Below are 19,002 nucleotides of genomic sequence, written 5' to 3'. Positions count from 1 at the left end.
CTCAGGTAAAAAAAAAAAGTTTAATAACATTTAAGGCTAGCATGAGATTAATTTTTTAACAGGAGTGATGCTTCTAATTTGTTAAAACAATTCCCAATTTACCCTAAAGTAATTGAGGCATCTTCACATAAAGCATTCATCTGGGATATACAGTGAAACATGTTAAAAATATTTTTAGCACTGGCAGCCACAAATGTGACTAAATACAGCAGTAGGGAATAAGTGTCTCTCTGTGCTCCTTGTAAGTCTTGAAAGCTTTGGTTTATTGGTATGTTTTACTATTGTTTATATGTTTAAAATTTTTTTAGAAGGTCACATAATCAAAGAAATTTTCTTTAAGAATCTTATCTGTTAGATACAAGTGTTCTTACTTTCCTAATGGAAATGAAGGCTTGTAGCTATGACTTCTGGCATCCAAGAATCACAGTTTGAAAAGCTGAAGGTGCGAAAAGGTGCCTTGGAATAACCTTGGGGATTGTCATGTTTCCCTGAGTTTGCAAAACCAAATCAATGTCTGATGCTTTAGTACACTCAGTTTCTTTATAAAGCCAGAGAATCATTCCTGACTTCTGCAACAAGTAGTGGATTGCAAAATCAGTTTAGGTAAAAAGCATTGTAAAAGCTCAAACACTGCACTGTGATGAAAGAGAAAGAAAAAGGGAGAGGGCCATAGACAATTAGCATGTGCTTGGATCTTATTTTACCCAAATGGTGTCTCCATCCCTTCAGCAGCAATCCCCTAGTTTGTCTTTCTTCATTTTCTTCCCAATTTTGAACTTCACAATTCCCTGCAGGGTAATATTAAATCCATGGGCCTGTGCACACAGTTTTGCCAATGCACTGCTACTTGTGGCACAGCTGAAGTCAAGGTCAATGCCTTTGAGCAGTGGCACTGAGTGATGCATGCACTGAATGGAGCATTTTGGGCACATTTTGATGCTGTCTGACCACTGGCACTGGAGTTTCCAAAGCTAACCTGCAAAATGGATGCTTTGCTTTGCAGGTATGAGCTGACTGTTGATGACAAGAAACAGAGCAAGAAGAACCCAGCAAAGGACAGAGCAGGGAAAAGCCCAGACAGCATCAAGAAGTTTTATTTTGGTGGCTCTCCCCTCAGAACACAGCAAGCCAACTTCACTGGATGCATAAGCAATGCCTACTTCACTAGGTGAGTAACATCCTCCCAAACACATTAACAGGCAGTCACTGCCCTGCCTGACAGCTTGAATAGTAGCTCATGAGAAGTGATTTATTGTCACAATAAAAATTCCTCTCTCATTTTGTGAGGCTAGACAGCATGTGTGAATAAGATTCTTACCTTATTTGCCATGGAATCTGTTGGCACAGATATGCTAGGTTAAGATATTGTTAAGGTGGGAATAACTTGATGAAATAAGCTTTCATACTGCACCTACTAATGCTACTGGTGCAATGGATAATTTGCATAGCTGTAATTTACATTTATATTATGTAGCTCTCAGGTCTGCCTTTGAAACAAAATTATATTAAGGCATCTCACAGAAGCTGGGGAGGTGAAGACCTTGGTCATGTAAAATTGGTCAGAATGTGTTGATCTTAATTGCTTTATGAAATGTTCTTATATAGATTTTAAAGTTGAATTTGATGCTGCAGATTGACACTCTGTTTATGCCAGCATGCATACAACAGGCAGATGTAGTATAGGCTGTCCTTGTTACCCATACATTGACTGATCAATCTGTACTTTCATCCATGATCCAAGAATGAACCATTCAAATATAATTTAAATATAATTTAAATATAATTTAATATAATATTTAAATATAATTTAAAGCCATTCAAATATAATTTAAACTATAAATGTAAAATTCTGACATTTTTATGCAGACAATTCTAACACTCGAGGGAAAAAAGCTGTTCTTGTCATCTCCTCTTTGAAACACAGGTTGGATCAAGAAGTTGAAGTGGAAGATTTCCAGAAGTACTCTGAGAAAGTTCAGGCATCTTTATATGGATGCCCTGTTGAATCTCCTCCAGTTGCTCTTCTCCATAAGAAAGGAAAAAACTCATCAAAAGCCAAAGGAAACCGTAATAAAAAGGTCTGCTATAAACTGTTCCAGTATCACTCTAAAGTTTTCCAAAATTCTCCAAATTATGGATCTAAAATGCATAAAGGCAATATATATAAAGGAACAGGATCCTGTTACTTTATATATATTCCATCACTGGAAATTAATGCCCTGACACGATCTATCTGGCCTACCTACACTTGCAACATTCTCTTTTGCTAGAATTATAAAATAAAATACCTGACTTCTTCAAAACAGTACTTCAGAAACAAGTTTTTTTAATTTCTTCTGTATTCTAAAGGCAAAAAGCTTGCTTCTGTTCTCATCTGCTTCTGTATGGCTCTCTGCTGGGTACAATTAGCACATATTAATATAAATGAGGAAAAACCTTCCTCCTGCATGCAGAATTTTTAGTTTAAGCATATCCTCTCATGCCCATAATATAGCTGATATCACCAAAAGCAAAGAGAAAAAGATTTAATTAGGAAAACTGCAAAAAAAAAAAATTGTAATTATGTTAGCTGCACAAGTGTTTTGTTCTGTCTTGTTCTGCTTTGTTCTGTCTTGTTTCTGCCTCGTTCTGTCCTAAATCAGCATTTACAGTAAATCTGTTCATGGAATATTTGACTCGGAAACAATCCTGGTATTTACGTAGGGAAACGATATATTACTAGTTATATATAAATGATACTGTTATTTTATTATGTCCAATCTTAGCTAAAAATTCTGGTTAATAGTTCTTTTTCTATGAAGGTGGGAAGAGATAAAGACAAGATTGCACAGCCTTCATCTGGCCTCAAAAAATTGTATCAAGTGAATTTGCAAAGAGAGCCTCAGTGCCACTTGCCCATGAATCCCAAGGCAACCGAACATGCCTATCAATTTGGAGGAACAGCAAACAGCCGGCAAGAATTTGATCACATACCAAAGGATTTCGGTCAAAGGTAAAGTGACTTTAGAAATAAAAATGAAATATGCTGGGGAGGAGCAAGAAGTATTTCAATTTTTCAAATTTTCGATTTTCAAACTTTTTTTAACATTTCTGCTGTTATCCTGGCTTTCTTCCTTTATATCTTAGGCTAAATTTTGTGTCAAACCTGTTGTTATGTTATAGTAAAAGGTGCTTCAGCTGAGTAAGAGCAAAACATAGATTGTGCTTCCAGTTACATCCCTCTTGTGGAATCTTTATCTGCATTACATATTAACAAAATGTGTCTTCTTGCCTATTTTTGTGTGAAGCTTTTGAGGATGTTAGTTCTATACATGCAATGCATAATAATCAGTGTCTTTACACAAGAAGTAAAGGCATCAAAGCAGAGAGGAAGCAGTAACATGCTGAGTGGACCTTGTCAATAGTTTAATCTTCACAGTGCAGTAAGACACAAAGCTATGAAAACCTGGTGAATTCAAGCCATAATAGAAATCTAAGTAATAATGAGTCCAGATAATGTTGAAATTTAATATTCATGTTCCCACAAAATATCTCATGCAATATTCAAAATCCAATAAGGATTTTGGTTTAATTCTTTCCATTAAAGACTATAAATTCAACAACACAGCACTTCCTGGAAGCATACCATACCACTAACTCAGAAAAAGGAGTGTTCTTTCCTGATTCAAATTAGAAAGTCATTATGTTCATTTTCATTCAATGCATTTAACTTAGGGCAGTCCTGATGGCACCCATATGAAGGAAAACCCAAACTCTAACATCTTCATCCCACCTTCATTCCTAAAACATATATTTATCTGCAAAATGTTATTAAAGTTTCATTTTTGTAATGTTGATTTTTAAAAAGTAATGAGTTGTGTCATTTTAAAACAACTAATGTTGGCAAGGGATTGTCTGTGGAATGTACACACAATGGCATTGGGAATGTTACATTTTTGAGACAATATGAAGAATGGAAACTAGGTTAGACCTGACATCAGAAGAAGGAGGAATCAGCACTGTCCTAAACCAATACAGCTTTGCCATGTTTTAGACCATAAGTAATAATAGCAATCACTCAAGAAATTTTCACTGTGACAGTGTCAAACCAACAATGGTATGACTTCCTATGCTGACTTGGACTTCACAAGGAACTACAAGGAAGGAGAATCTTCAAACAAGTCTGGTATAACATTAAACATCAATCACACTTTAAAATTCCCCCAGCCCTGCTGTTTAACATAAAATGAAAAGTACTGTCAGATTTTGGTGGTCTGTATTGAACTTATTCAGTCTAGAGATTTAAATTTTAAAAAAAATGTTCCTCACCAGGCAGCTTTTTCTCCAGCTTTGAGTTCTAGTCAAAAAACCATTACAGAATGTTTCTCAGAAACACCACTTCCATAGAGCAGAAGAATATCTTTTTGGATGAAAGGAAAATCTCAGTCTTCCTCTGCCTGATGTTTGATTTAAATCAAAAGTATCTGCTTTAATGTTAATATTGTGTTTTTATGTGCCAGAGCTCAGTTCTCTATCAGTCTGAAAACTCACTCATCTCATGGAATGATTTGCTACGTTTCGGATCAAAAAGAGACCAACTTCATGGCCCTTTTCGTTGCTCATGGCCGACTCATTTTTATGTTTAATGCGGGTCACCAGAAGATAAGGATTAAGAGCCAAGAGAAATACAATGATGGTCTGTGGCACAATGTAAGTAGAAGAAAGCAATCATGATGGCACATGCTGTCAAGGCTGCAGTAAAGACGCTGCTCATGTGACAGCTCAGGGAGTTTTCATTCATGTATTCATAAACACATCTATATGTTGAGAAACTTCCATAAATACTTTTAGATCCTCCATGCAGCATTTTATTAAGTCATTAACTAGGGACAGGAAAGTGAGTCAGTTGTAAAAATTCAGCAATTCCCAACACTAACAGCTGAACAGAAATGAAGGAAACAAGCAGAGCAGTAAGGTAATTAAGAGTTAAATGAGTTATTAAAAGAAAGACTAGAATAATTTTGTTCAGCAAATGTCTTTGAAGTGCCTAAGAAAGGAGTACAGCTTAGGCTACCTCAGTAGTCTATGAAAATAAAAAGACAATTTCAGGAGTCAAGGTGAATTTCCCTCTGTAAGTATCTCTCTCCTCATTAACTACAGAGAAAATCTACAGCTTCTAAACCACTGACTCGGGCATTTAAGTGTTTAAAGCAGGTTGGATGAATCCATACCATAAAATGAATGATGACTGTGAACATGCTAACAGTGATAGGTAGATCTCAGTAGACCTTATGACACCTTAGTTACCTCTGCCTTGTACACCAAAATGTAAGAAAGGCAGCAGTTTTACTACCTAGCCTTCATATGAATGTGAAAAATGAGAGTTGTCCAGCAAAGAATACTGGCAGTTAGCAAAACAGGCTTGACTTTTCTTCTCAAATGTCTCATCTTCTTCCACTGCACAGCAGTGATCCATTAACAGATGGAAGTAATCTTCCACATTTTTTTCTTCCCTTCCTAGGTGATATTTATTAGAGGCAAAAATATTGGTCGCTTGATAATCGATGGTCTCCGAGTACTAGAAGAATCTTTTGATGGGAATGTGAATAGTTGGCAAGTCACTGAACCACTCTATATTGGAGGTGTAGCTCCCGGAAAAGCTGTAAAAAACATCCAGGTAAAGCAGACCTCTATGTAGAGACCCCACACCTCTATGTAAAGCTAATACAAAGGTTGACTGTAGGGATGAGATCAGACAAAATCTTATTAAGATCTTGACCCTCACCCTGTTAAGGAGCAGACAGCTCAGCTCATGTCTAGAGCAAAGCTTCCACGGGGCTGGGCTGGTGGTAGCTGGGTAAGGCTTCCACAGCCTTGCAGCAGCAGCTGGGAAACCAATGGTCCATGAGGAACAGAAAAATCCTAGTGACTCCAAAATTAGATGAGATAAATAATGATAGGCAAGATCAATTTCACCCTGAGGTCTGAGATACAGAATGAGTTTTGGAGACATTTTGATGTTCTCCTAGTACTTCTGTATTAAGATAATACCTAGAGGTCAGGATTCTGTTCTACAGCGTGGTACTGAAGTATACAGAAAGGAGTGTTAAACCAAAAATGAACATAATATTCTCTTTCAAGGTAATCTTTAGTGTTATGCACCTAACAAGACTGATAAACTTCTCTGAAAAAGTAGACCCCTGTCTTGCCTTGAGACTATGAGGTATATGTATAGCACTGCCTTGCCCTACTTGTGTTTTGTTTCTCACAGTTCAGTAAGTGCTGAGAAACAACACAAGCTGGAATTACCTTGAAGTCATCAAAAAGACATGAGAGGCTATGAGAACCATTTTTCCCGTGTCCCTTCTCTGGAATTGTTTTTTAGTTCAAAACTGATGAGCCAGACAATCACAGCCTTACAGCTTATAAACAAGTAAAAATAAGGACAGAAGAATCTATTTCCTTCCACAAGCAGTTTATTTACTAATCAAGGCTTTTTTTACCCCTCAGATTAACTCTGTCTACAGCTTTAGTGGTTGTCTCAGCAACTTACAGCTCAATGGAAGATCACTTACTTCAGCTTCACAGACATTTAGTGTAACACCTTGCTTTGAAGGCCCGTCAGAAGCAGGAACATACTTTTCATCAGAAGGAGGATATGTCGTCCTTGGTAATATGCTCCTAACCAAATGTATCCCAAAATAGGACTGTGGCATTCACTGTGCTTCAGAATGGCATTTTTCACTAAAGAGGGTGGTAATTTCTAAGGCTGTGAGCTTTAAGGATTATCAGAAACAGATCACTATTGTGCTAAGCAGATGATATTGACAGGTCACATTGTCACTGTGAAACTTAAATGTTGTTAAATAAACACATCTGTATGTATGTATGTAAATAATAATTTAATAAGGGAATAATTTTAATGAGGGAACAGACCATAATATGTTAAAAATTAGCACAGAAGGCAACATGGCCAAGACCAAGTGCACCATCAAATAGTCATCCCTTATTTTTTTAATTAACATGTAAATAAAAAATCCTGCAGAAAGGCTTTTGGCATGTCTTGATACAGAACAGCATGACAGAACATACCTTTTCTGTCATCTAGGCCTGCTCCAGGAAGAGTTTTAGAAGGGTGTTTCAGTCACATAGGCTCTGATTTGAACAAGAAAGGAAATGGCAAACCCTATTCACTGGCAGCATGAAGAAGAATCAGACTAGTGTTTCTAATTTGTTCTCTGGCCTGTCACCAGTTTGAAAAAGGGAGTTTCTCCTACTGAATCATCAAAGCTCAAGTGAACTCCCACTCACTCAATAATGACTGCTGAGTGTCCAGAAAATTGCACAATAAGGAACTGCCAAAAAATACAGATAATTTACTTTCTGTTGCCATTTCATTGCTAAGAAACATTTTTAAACAAAATACATTTTTTAAATAACGAGAAAAGTAAATAAACCTTTATTAGTACTCCAAGCAAACACAATCAAAACAAAAGTTGAAATGGGTCATTGACAGCACATCATGCTATCTTGCATTTCAACAGTTTTAAGAACAAATAAAATCCACCCTCTGATGTTCTGCTTTGAATTTGAATAAATGTCCAATTTCATCACTAACTCAGTACAAAAAGAATGTTATTATTTTTACTTCACAGATGAATCCTTCAGTTTAGGCCTGAAATTTGAAGTTGTTTTTGAAATACGTCCCCGAAGCAGCTCAGGAATCCTACTGCATGGTCACAGCGTGAATGGAGAGTACCTGAATATGCACATGAGAAATGGACAGGTATAAACAAGGTCACATCTCCTTCACTGCCCTGACTGGTTTCTCTTCCACTTTCTTGGGCTTAGCTGCATGCAGATTTTGTCTTACAAATTTGCCATTAACTGATTCTTATTTCTCCCCTAAATATAATAACAGCCTAGATTAGCCAAACCAAATATTTATTTTAAAATACCAAAATCAACACCTGAGACAAGTTCAGATCACTTTACTAATACAAGCCATAACTATTTTGTTGGTAGCTGAAAAGAAGCAAAAGCACTGACTATTGGCACTGCTCTTTCACCCACACATTAAAAATGTATCACAGTTACAAATAAGGTAACTATCAATAATTTTTTATTTCTTATTTCTTAAAAGATAAGTCTGAGTTACACTCAGTCTCTTCTTTCTTTATCAGATATATGTGTGATGGATAGAGTGAGGGAAAGGAAAAATTCTTCTTGTCTTTTGGCCTGGTTTCTACAGGCTCTGGATTTCAAACTAAGGAGAGAGGTTTGAAATTAACTCACCAGACAGTTACTGCTATAGCTATTTTTTATTGCATTCATTGATAAAATCTGGATCTCTTCATGCTATGCCCTGCACACCTACAGTAATAAATTTCAATCTTAAGTGAACAACACAAGCAAAGATTTAGAGCATAGGAAATCTTGGCAGGAAACACTCTCACCTCGTCTCCAACTACAGCAGACACCTACAACAGAGTGACTGAGTAAACAGTTTAACATCGTGATTCATCGTATCCTAAAGCAGGTGTCTAATTAGGTGACTAAATGAGCTGTTATTCAGAGAATTTATTTTTCTATGTTGGCTATAGAGAGAGCAGGTGCTTCAGTTAGGCACCTAACTTTTGACAGCTGGTTAGGTAAGATGAAGCCCATTCTTACCCCTGTATCTAGGGAACTAACAGAGAAATTCTTAAGTACATTGTGCTGATGTGTATCATGCCACATCTAAAAGCTGAGTCTATATAGAACCGGTCCAGTATAGCAGTCCTTATGTCAAGTTCTAACCAAAGTTCTGCATGTCCAATAGTTTGTCTGGTTTTCCCAACTGTACCAACTGGTCTAACAAAAGGTGCTGCTTCACTTACTTCACACCTCCCTTCCTGTATAACACAAGAAGTGTTTATGCAATTAATAAACAAAATTCACCCTGGAAAAGCAGCTGTTCCCTGCTTGTCACTGCAGCAGTTCAGATCCTTAGTAAGGAGCTGTGTGTCTTTAGCATTAACTATCTGCTCTCTCTGAATGTCTTACAAAAGACCTGTTTTGTGAAAACCATTTTGCAAATAAGATCAGCAACTATAATTCATTTTTTAAATGTACACATCTCTATCAGTACAGCTTGTCTGGGTGATTTATTAAGGAGTCACTTTCTCCTGAGATTCTTTATTTGCTTCAATCTATACATTTTCTCTAAGAGTGGATAAAATAGAACATGAGGATCATATTAATTGTGTTTGTTGGTGCCCTTCTGGAAAAAAAATAATATATTTTGGTTACAACTGTATCAAAACCCTCTAGAATTATATATAAGTTGTTTCATTGTGGCAGATTATTTACAAGCGCATGCAGTGACAGGACAAGGAGGAATGGCTTCAAACTGACAGTAAATTTAGGTTAGATATTAGGAAGAAATTCTTTGCTGAGAGGGTGGTGAGGCTGGAACAGGTTGCCCAGAAAACCTGTGGATGCCCCATCTCATTAAATTATGAAAGGTGTTCCTGTCCATGGCGGGGCGGGGGGGGGGGGGGGGTGGTTGGAACAAGATGATTTTTAAGGCCCCTTCCAATCCAAACTATTCCATGATTCTGTGATTTTCAGTCAGCATAGAGTCAGCATAATCAGGAACAACTTCAACATTTGAAAAGCCTGAGTGGTTGGGCTCAGAGTTTGGAGCTCTCTGGCAATCACCACCAGGAATCTCATGTCCCACAACACGGGCACAATGCTGTTTTGCTGCTGCTGCACCATTTCCATGAAAAAAGATATTAATCCATTAACTAAAACAGAGGGGCAAAATTCAGAATTATGTTCACCTTCTAGCTCTGCCAGGGACTTACTGGTAAGCTTGAATAAGTAACTTGAAAGTAATTCTTAATTTTTCTATCTCTTCCTTTCTCATATCTTTTCCACTTGTTTATACTTGGGTTTTCATGACTGTTTTCCTTATTAGGTGGCTAGAAAGATGCCAAAAACATCATCTGATGCCTCTAAACACTAATTTATCATACAGGAAATTATAGAGTAGAGGTACTAGTAAACGAGTGAAATTAGCTCTTATTTTTAAATCTTTTCTTGAACTCTTCCTTGAGATAATTAGCAGTGTCTCAGAACTATTGAATCTAAACAGTAAAAAAAAAAAACCAAAAAAACCAAAAAACAAAACAAACAAACAAAAAGAAACAACCTAAATTTGGATTTAAAAGGTACTTTATTTTGAAGAATTTAATGAAGCCGTGTTTTCCTTTCTCTTGGATATTTGACATGTTTTGAGGAGGGAATACAACATTATTACAACAGAAGGCAAAAAGAGAAAAGGAGGGGGTTTACAGTGATGATTACATTTTCCCTCAGGTTACTGTGAAACTGAATAATGGAATCAGGGATTTTTCAACTTCAGTGACACTGAAACAGAGTCTCTGCGACGGCAGGTGGCATCGAATTGCAGGTCAGTAAAAGGTGATTGTCCCCTAATTAAGGTAACAAAGCCCGTCCCTTGCTCCCCAGGTATCCATCTCCACGGGCTACAGCACTGGCAATGCAGAAGTATTTTCAGTGCTTCTTTTTCACCTGCCAAGACCCAAGTTTGTGTAAAAGACACAGTCTTAGTCATCCCTCAGACACAGAACTGTGGGGCTTCCTGGGAAACAAGTACAGGTTCCTACAAAGATAGGAAAACCAAACAAAGATGGAAGCTCCCTGTTCAAATAATGGAAAGCAGCGTATCTGAAATTCTGGCTACCTTTCCTAATTCATATACCAGATTATAGTCTTCTTTTCCCAATTAGAGGTTAAATAAATGCAGTAGGTACAAGTATATGCTGCCCTTAAAAGTCAAATAACAAGACAGATGTGGGGAACATTTTGCTCATGATAGAGAGATGTCTACAGCTGGGATTTTGCCTCTGTGTCAGACAGTCATCCTTCTTTCCTGGTTTTGAAAGTCAAAAACACTTCCTGGGTATTTGAACCACTTCATCTTCCTGTCTAGATGTGGACTTGGAATGTCTTCCACTATCACTGCAGAAGCGATCTAAGTCTGCACCCTTTCCACAAGCATTCTGTTTCCCTCCTGAAGGAAATCCAGGCACAATAGCAAGAGAGAAGCCTCACTGTATTCTAATATATCCCCAATTGGGAGTGATTGGGCAACAGTTTTTTTAAGCCAAAAGCCATTGTATGCTCATAACCTAAACCATGCCACCAGAGATCAAGAGCCCCCCTCAAAAACACCCTTGCTCCCACTGTTTCTACCATCGGTCCTGCTCTGTGCCAGAATCCACTTCCAGTCACTGATGGCTCACACCCAATCCACACAAAATCTAGCAAACACTAAGTCAATTACTCGCACCAAAGAGATAACTCCTGTCAGTCATAAAAGACTCATATCACACTTCTTGCTGATCCCTGTTCCTTCTCTTTTTAGTTATTAGAGACGCAAATGTGGTGCAGCTGGATGTAGATTCGGAAGTCAACCATGTGGTAGGGCCGCTAAATCCAAAGGCAATGGACCACAGGGAGCCAGTGTTTATTGGAGGTGTACCAGGTACGTTTTTGGTATCTTTGTGGTACATTGTTCTGAGATCTCAGCCCTGTTTCCAGAGAAAGACTAAGTTTTAATCTCAAAAAAGAACAAAATATGTGAACAACCTGGTAAAGTTCAAAGGCTCAAGAGCTGACCATAAATGTTCTGCCTCAAGTTCTCAAAGAAAAAAAAATGTGCTGCTTCACTGAAATTAAAACATTCACAGCTGCTGGAGGGCAAGGTATGGATTCACTAGAGAAGTCAGCCAAAAACAAAAAAAAATTCTTTTTTTTTGTTTTTACTTCCCATGTGGGCTAACTCTTTTTTAGGAAGTGATTTATTTATTTATGGGATTGGAAACTCGCTGTAACTGGAGTCCCAAGGTTTAGTTGCTGGTAGGCTTCTTTCCTCTTCTTCAAGCAATGGCATCTTTGAACACAAGATGGAGATTCTTTTTCTTACTAGGGGTTTCTGTTAGACAGATTTCTGCTTCTGTGTATTTGTGACTCACAGACCATCTGTGTAGCATGGGCCAAGATTACTACATTTCCTTCCCTTACTCAACAGACAGAGCTACTCTGTTGGGGTTCATATACAAACTGTAATCAACACTACGTGATCCAATTTTTAAGTCAACTCCCGTACATTTCTCAGTGAAAGCATGCAGCATTATTTCTCTGAGCCTTGCATGTCAATCATTAACAGTTCTAACTACAAAATTCATTAAAATGCTTATCTTGGATTACTGGCTTGAGTGCGTGGTGTTCACATCCATCCCACGCTACCAGGAGGTAAAATGAGCCTAAAGGGAATAATAAAATCTATGCACAGATGCCTGCTCACTCTTTAAATCCAAACTGGAATTTTATTAGGCCAGAACTCTTCCCAGAGAGGTAATATAAAGGGGTAATTGCAAATGCTGTTCTGCTTCATAAGAGAGCCTTCTATTTCTACATTAATTATAGAATACTAAAGCAATGCCATACACTGGCTCTATAATGCTATTATCAGCCTGGCACAGGAAACTCTTACACAGAACTTCACAACAACATAAAAGATACAATACTAAATAATGCCATGCAGATACAGCCAACTGAAGGCAAACTAACAAATCACACACAGATTACAATACATGTGATGTTAAATTACAAAAACAGACACTGGGATTCATCTACTCTGTTACTTAAAAGAAAATGTAGTTGTCAAAAACTGCAAAATTGTGTCTCTATTGATAATATAGTATCAAGAGTTTCGTGTAACTGTAGATAACTAACTTTTCTTTAATGGCCTCTAGTACACTGGCAGCAGGCCAAACATTTTAAAAGAAGATTCAGAAGAGCTGCACTTAGTAGCAAAGTTCTGCCACCAAACAGATTATTTTGCCCATCATGAGCTCTAAACTTTTATTTATTTAATTTTTTGATCTTTTTCCAGAGTCTCTGCTAACATCAAGCCTGACTACACGCAATTCCTTCATTGGCTGCATTCGTAACTTCATGATTGATGAAAAACCAGTGAGTTTTAGTAAAGCAGCTTTGGTTAGTGGTGCTGTAAGCATTAATACCTGTCCAGCAGCCTGATAGTGCACTGCATCAATTCTGAAAAGTTCCTTAGACCACAGAAAGAAAAATAGAACAAAAGAAACCATGTCCAGCAAGACAAGAAGAATGAAAATATCACAGCCACATCTACAGAAAGCAGGAAGGGGGGGTCACTTCTAATATTTACACGCAAGCAAAAATCACTGAAGAATAAAAGCTGTTGCTTCTGCACTTCTCTTAACATACCACAAGAGTGAGCTTTACCATTTCTTATAGTGTATGTGTGGCCAGTCTGTTACATGAAAATATGAGATTATAAAATAAATTAAAGTTATATTAAATATGTTACTTTCAAAATAGATCCTCTACATAATCTCATTCCATATCTTAGTCATCCTTTGTTCCACAGAAAAAGATCTGCTAATGCACATTAAAGAATAAAGCTAGATAATAGATTTACATTGCAAATACTGTAAAAAGGTCTTACTGTATATTTTTAATTTTCCATTCAACTCGTTTATATATTCCTCAAATAAAATGGGGGGAAGAGAGTATACTAATTATGTAAGCTTACAAACAATGAAAAATTAAAATTTTTATTCCACTTCTAGACTTCATGGATACGTTCTAGCACAATATGAAGAGAGGATGTATATCTTTTAAGACAGATGCTTTATATATAGACTCATTTACCTAAACTAGGTAATTTTAGAGTAATGCTTGCCTTAGAGACAATTTTAAATTTCAAGTTTTTTCTCTGAATTTTTAAATGCACTTACATACAAACACAGCACTAAATTCACAATCTCATTGTGATCTCATTTGCACTAATGTTACACAAGTAAACATGAAGTATAGAAAGCAGAATCACAGTCACAGTTTCAGGTGACTCCCTTTTCATACAAAAACATCACTTCCCCATGAGACTCCTGCAGGACTTCAGTTTACAGCAAAAATCCTCAAACAAGGAACAGGTTCCTTCTGAAGATAAGCTGCTGCAGAGGAGACAAGAGTGAAACAGGAAGATGTAAACAGAAGGCAAAGGGCTGCAAATCTGAGCTATGTTATAACCATAGAAGGCAGATGGAAGTTAATGGTAGGGGTCAATTCACAGTAGGCTTGCACACCAAACAGACGCAAGTCACTTGCAAAACTTAGTCCCTTCAATCATCACCTACAAGGAATCAAAGCCATTTAGCTTTCTTTTCTTTGAAGTATAAAGTAATGTAATAAAGAATAAAGTAATGAAAGTTTTATGGTTGCTGAGCAAATTATTGTGGAACAAACTCAAAATATGACCAGCTGCAAAGCAGGAAACTATGAAATGCAAAAATAAAGGACAACACCCCAGAGACTAAAAATTAGTAAGAATTCATCTGCAAAACACACAAATGAAAACTGGAATCCAACGATCTTGAAAGCATGGACAGATGGAAGAACCACCAGAACAAGATACATATGTAAGCACTAATCAGCAGCTTCCCTACTACTCTCAGTAGGGTGAAAAAAGGGTTTTGACACACTGCAGCAGACTTGGCTTACTCTGCATAAAGAACTGCAACCTCTGGATACACTGGCACAGGAACTCTTCAGCAGCTGGGACCCCATCATGGACTCTCCAGTTATATCTAGAGTCCAGTGTTGGGTGGTAAAGGAACAACATAGTGTGGCTCCAGCAGCCACTGCCTCTCCTGTCACCAGCCTTGTCAGCTCTGCTCATACTTTCAGCCCCATTCCTCTTCTACTTGTCTTCTCCTGAACATATCCCCTTTTTCCTTCCCTGCAGCTTTCAGGCAATATGCTCCAAGGACTGATTCCCTTTCCAACTCCCAAGATTACAGATGTCCCCCTCACAGGGGTGTGATATATAGACCCTTCTTTTCCTCACTCCAAAGCCCACTATTCATACTTGAGAAGGAAACAGTAAGAGTATCCCTCTGCAGTCTCTCTGGTTCATGCATGGATCCCTAAATCCAGTTGCCTTCAAATGCTATCTTTGTCTCAGGCACCAAAACCAGTATGCTTGCTCAGCTTTTTCCTCCTCTCAGCTACTACCCAGAAATGGAACAGAAAATTTAGGGCTTTGCTTAAGGAATATTTTATTATTGTTGTTGAAGGCAAATATCCTCAGATCCGTGAGCTGGGTTCCCAGTGGTTACAGAGGCCATGGGTGGTGTCAGAGCTGTACAGATAGGAGCAGGGGTAAAAAAGGAAGTCTCTCCTCCCAGTGCCAGTGACTTGTTAGATTAGCTCAAAAAAGCTCATGACACCACAACCTGAGCTAAGCTTCCTCAGGCCCTGGTCTCCAGGACCCTGTTGCTGGAGAGAAAAAAACATCAGATTCCCTGCTTAGATAGATTGGTTACAAGGATTACTGAAATTCCTTTTGAGTTGCCTGCAGCTGCTCAGCAGAGATAGCCAGGAATAGCAAATGCTTGTGGCCCCTAGGAGCATCAGAGTTTAGCAAATGCTGGTATTAAGTGGAGCATTGTATGTTAACTGGTACACACATGCTCAGAATGTTTTTCTGTCTCACACCTACTTCAAACCAAAGCATATTTTCTCATATCCACATCCAAGCTCTGTGAATAAACAATATTTCTCTTAGCTATATTTGCTGCAATGTGATTTGGTTTCATTCTGTGGATTTATGTTTAAGAATGACTTTTCTGATTTAATCAGTCCTTTGCATATTTTATATATGGAAAACTAAAAATACACTAAAACAGTATGTGAATAAAAACCAATTAAAATTCATAAACTGCTACTATTCAATTTACTTCTCTCTACTATATCACCAGCTAATCAAACAGCACTGTTTTGGAGGGTGTCTTCATCATTTTTCCCTTCTAGGCTTCAGAGGTGTGGGATTTCCCTCTGCAGAACAGGGTTTCCAAAGAAAAACCCCATAAACCAGAGGATACTTGCAGACTCAGGAGAGAGCAGAAAATAATTTCCCAGCCTACAACATCCACATAGACCTTTAACATTACCATTTCATATGTGCCAAAGAAAGCCAGTCTGTGATGCATTATATTGCACATACCTCTGCACTCATTTTAAGGCTGCTGGAGTTTAAGAGAAGGCAACTGCCTAAGCAGAAATCTTCCCAGAATTCAATTTGTCTCCTGTATCTATCTTAAAAATTATACCTTCAAAGTACAAAACCCTTCATCTATAAAGACTTGGGGAAAACCTTCAAGTTCTGAGCTACATTGTCACATTGTCCATTTCCATTTTAACATGAATATAACCATCTAAATTCTGCAAAAAACCTACAAGAAATGAGCACTAACTCTAAGTAGATTATAACTTTTCTCTGGCACCTTCAAGGTTTTAATAAGTATTGTTATAGCCATTATCTAAATCAGGGCTGCAACTATGCTGTTATTGTATCCCAAAATATTCTGAAATTGGACATTTGCAAGACTATCTAATAAAGAAACCAATTTCAAGATCAAATGCTCAGGAAACTGCTTCAAAATAGAGGATTTAAATGGGATCTCAGCCCCCTGTATCTCTTAGGTCTCAAGATTTGTAGAGAATACCCTTCTCCTCAAGAATCCAGAGCACGGACAACAGCCTGACCAGAAAAATGAAAGATGAAGTGTTACAAGCCTGACAGTAATTTCTCAAAAATACAACAATTCTAAATTAAAAAAGACTCAACACACAAAAAACAGGGAAAAAAATCAAAATTACAAACCAACAAGCCTTCATATGTGAACTAACTCACAATATAAGTCAAAGCATAACATTAGTTCAAATTCCAGTGTATTCTCCCTATAGCAGCACATGGCCTAAAATAGTCAAATGACTTATTAAAAAGATGCTGAAAGCATAGCACACATATTTAACTTGTGATGCACTTTTGGCTCTTGTTACAGTGTGGGATTTAAGGGTTATTCACAGATTCACTGTGGTCCATGGAGATTCATTTCCACTAAAAAAATACAGTAAGTTATTTATACAATTATTCAATTTGTGTCCCAAAGCTGCAGAACACCATTCCTGTGCAACACATCAGCAAATTGTTACTGAGAAATTAAGGGTAAGAAACACATATTACCATAAGTCTGTTGATTAAATGATTAACACAGACAAAAGTGTCTCCAAGGGGACCTATATCGATCCATGCATATTTTACTAACAAAACAGAAAGTCATGTGTGGGATTATTTCTTTCACAGAGTTGAGCTGACTGTCTCATTAAACATCTGAGCATATGCACCAAGCCAAACTGGCTACTTCACATCAACTTCCTACCCTTGGACCTCCTTTGGCAGCTAAAAATTATCCCCACATGAACATGAATCTCAGTTGCATCTCCAATTCACAGTGTTTCCAAGCTCAAAGAGAATAATCACTTTACATTTGCCTTCACACACCACTTAAAGAACACTGGAAGCCAGAGTGTCTTGTTGCAACATCATGTTCAATAGAGCAAATCTCACTAAGCTGAATCTTCATGGGACATAGAACACAAAAACTACAACTAACTTTAAAAAAAGTAGAAAGTGGAGCTAATTACACAAGAAGAAAGAAAGCCAGATACAGTAATATTAAGAGATTCTGTAGAATTTAAATTAAGGGTTGGAATGCTTATAAACAATGCTGTACTGCTTTTAACCTTAATTAAAGCTGAGAAGACATGTGAAAAGACTTTAAGGACGTGACAGTAGGCAAGAAGTATAGAAGCAGTTTAACATCTAGTATGAAGAAGAGAGCACAGCCTACGAGTTTGGACCACTTCAAAAAAATACAGGGAACAAAATTAAGTTATAGGTTACATCTAATCTGTCCAGACAGAAAGGACTACCTACTTTTCTGTTTAATATAGAAAAGACAGTTTGAAGCAGTAGTACTCTATTCACGTTAAACATGCCTATAACACTAAAGCCATTGGTCCTTTTCACACATTTCATACATGGCGCTAGAGTAAGCTTGGGCCACCCAGTACTTTTTCTTAAGAACAACATGATTTCAATTAAGTTTCACAAATTTAGTCTGTGTATCTATTTCTTGTATATAATGCATTCTTGTACTGTACAATATTTTTATTTGCTGCAATATATGCATAATATTTCCAGGAGTTTTATACTCCTTTTTTTTAATAAATAGCCATTTTATTTTTCTGTAGACCTACACCAGGTCATGTCTAGGAGCAAAAAAAGGATTAAAAATTTTATTTAACAAAATTTTTTGTACACCAGCATTACAAATAATCTATTTGGAAAAAGAGTATTTTGCTGGAAGGTTTTAGCCATAAAACTTAATGGACTGGGTTGCATGGAATTGCTTTTGTCCTCCCACAGGAAGCAGAGATGCCATCTGTGTCACAAGACAGCTTTCCGCAATCTTTGCATGTCCCACATTCTTTACTGTTTTAGTCCTGGATTTGGCAGTGCTGGATTAACAGTTGGACTTGATGGTCTTAGAGGTCTTTTCCAACCTAAAGGATTCTATGATTTTGCAGCTGAGCTGTGTTGCAGACCAGTCTTGCCGTGCTGAGACAACAGCATCTCTACACTCCCCGTTTTTTCACTGTGGACAATTATACGCACAATATGAAACTGAGCTTGATGTGCAAGCCTGGTGGGAGGGTACATTCCAGCGTTTCCAAATGGTCGCTTTTTCATTTAATTTTTAGCTTGTATTTCCATACCGTTTTACACATTTCACGCCATCTCCCTGAATTATGTATTTGGGGAAAATAAAGCGCTTTATTAGTGCAACATTTTATCCATAAAGGATAATGAACTGTAGTATATGGAAATACATTTGTTCTCCTGTACAGGGACTTTATGTTAGGTTTTTGTCAGGCCTCCTGTATCTGGGCTGCAGCCGAGACCCCGCAGCCCCTCTCGGGTCCCCCTCAGACTCACCGAGCGTCTGAAACCCTCACCACACCCCCGTGCTGTCCCCCCGCTCTCCCCCCCGCTCCCTA

General features: G+C 37.6%; 1 protein-coding gene across 1 annotated transcript in view; it reads left to right on the top strand.

Moving 5' to 3' along the window:
- Positions 1-14,306, top strand: part of LAMA4 (laminin subunit alpha 4) — a 97,629-nt gene extending 83,323 nt beyond the window's left edge. The window contains exons 29-38 of the mRNA XM_084203182.1: positions 1,004-1,168; positions 1,925-2,078; positions 2,802-2,992; positions 4,500-4,689; positions 5,501-5,656; positions 6,490-6,649; positions 7,635-7,765; positions 10,345-10,438; positions 11,417-11,536; positions 12,950-14,306. Coding sequence (XP_084059308.1) covers positions 1,004-1,168; positions 1,925-2,078; positions 2,802-2,992; positions 4,500-4,689; positions 5,501-5,656; positions 6,490-6,649; positions 7,635-7,765; positions 10,345-10,438; positions 11,417-11,536; positions 12,950-13,095 — 1,507 coding nt within the window. The 3' untranslated portion in view covers positions 13,096-14,306. The remainder of the gene's footprint in view (positions 1-1,003; positions 1,169-1,924; positions 2,079-2,801; positions 2,993-4,499; positions 4,690-5,500; positions 5,657-6,489; positions 6,650-7,634; positions 7,766-10,344; positions 10,439-11,416; positions 11,537-12,949) is intronic.
- Positions 14,307-19,002: the final 4,696 nt, after the last annotated feature.

The sequence above is a fragment of the Fringilla coelebs genome (assembly GCF_963513975.1).
Source record: "Fringilla coelebs genome assembly, chromosome: 3".
NCBI lineage: Eukaryota > Metazoa > Chordata > Aves > Passeriformes > Fringillidae > Fringilla > Fringilla coelebs.
The sequence above is the reverse complement of the archived record's forward strand: the minus strand, read 5'-3'. Positions and strand labels throughout refer to the sequence as shown.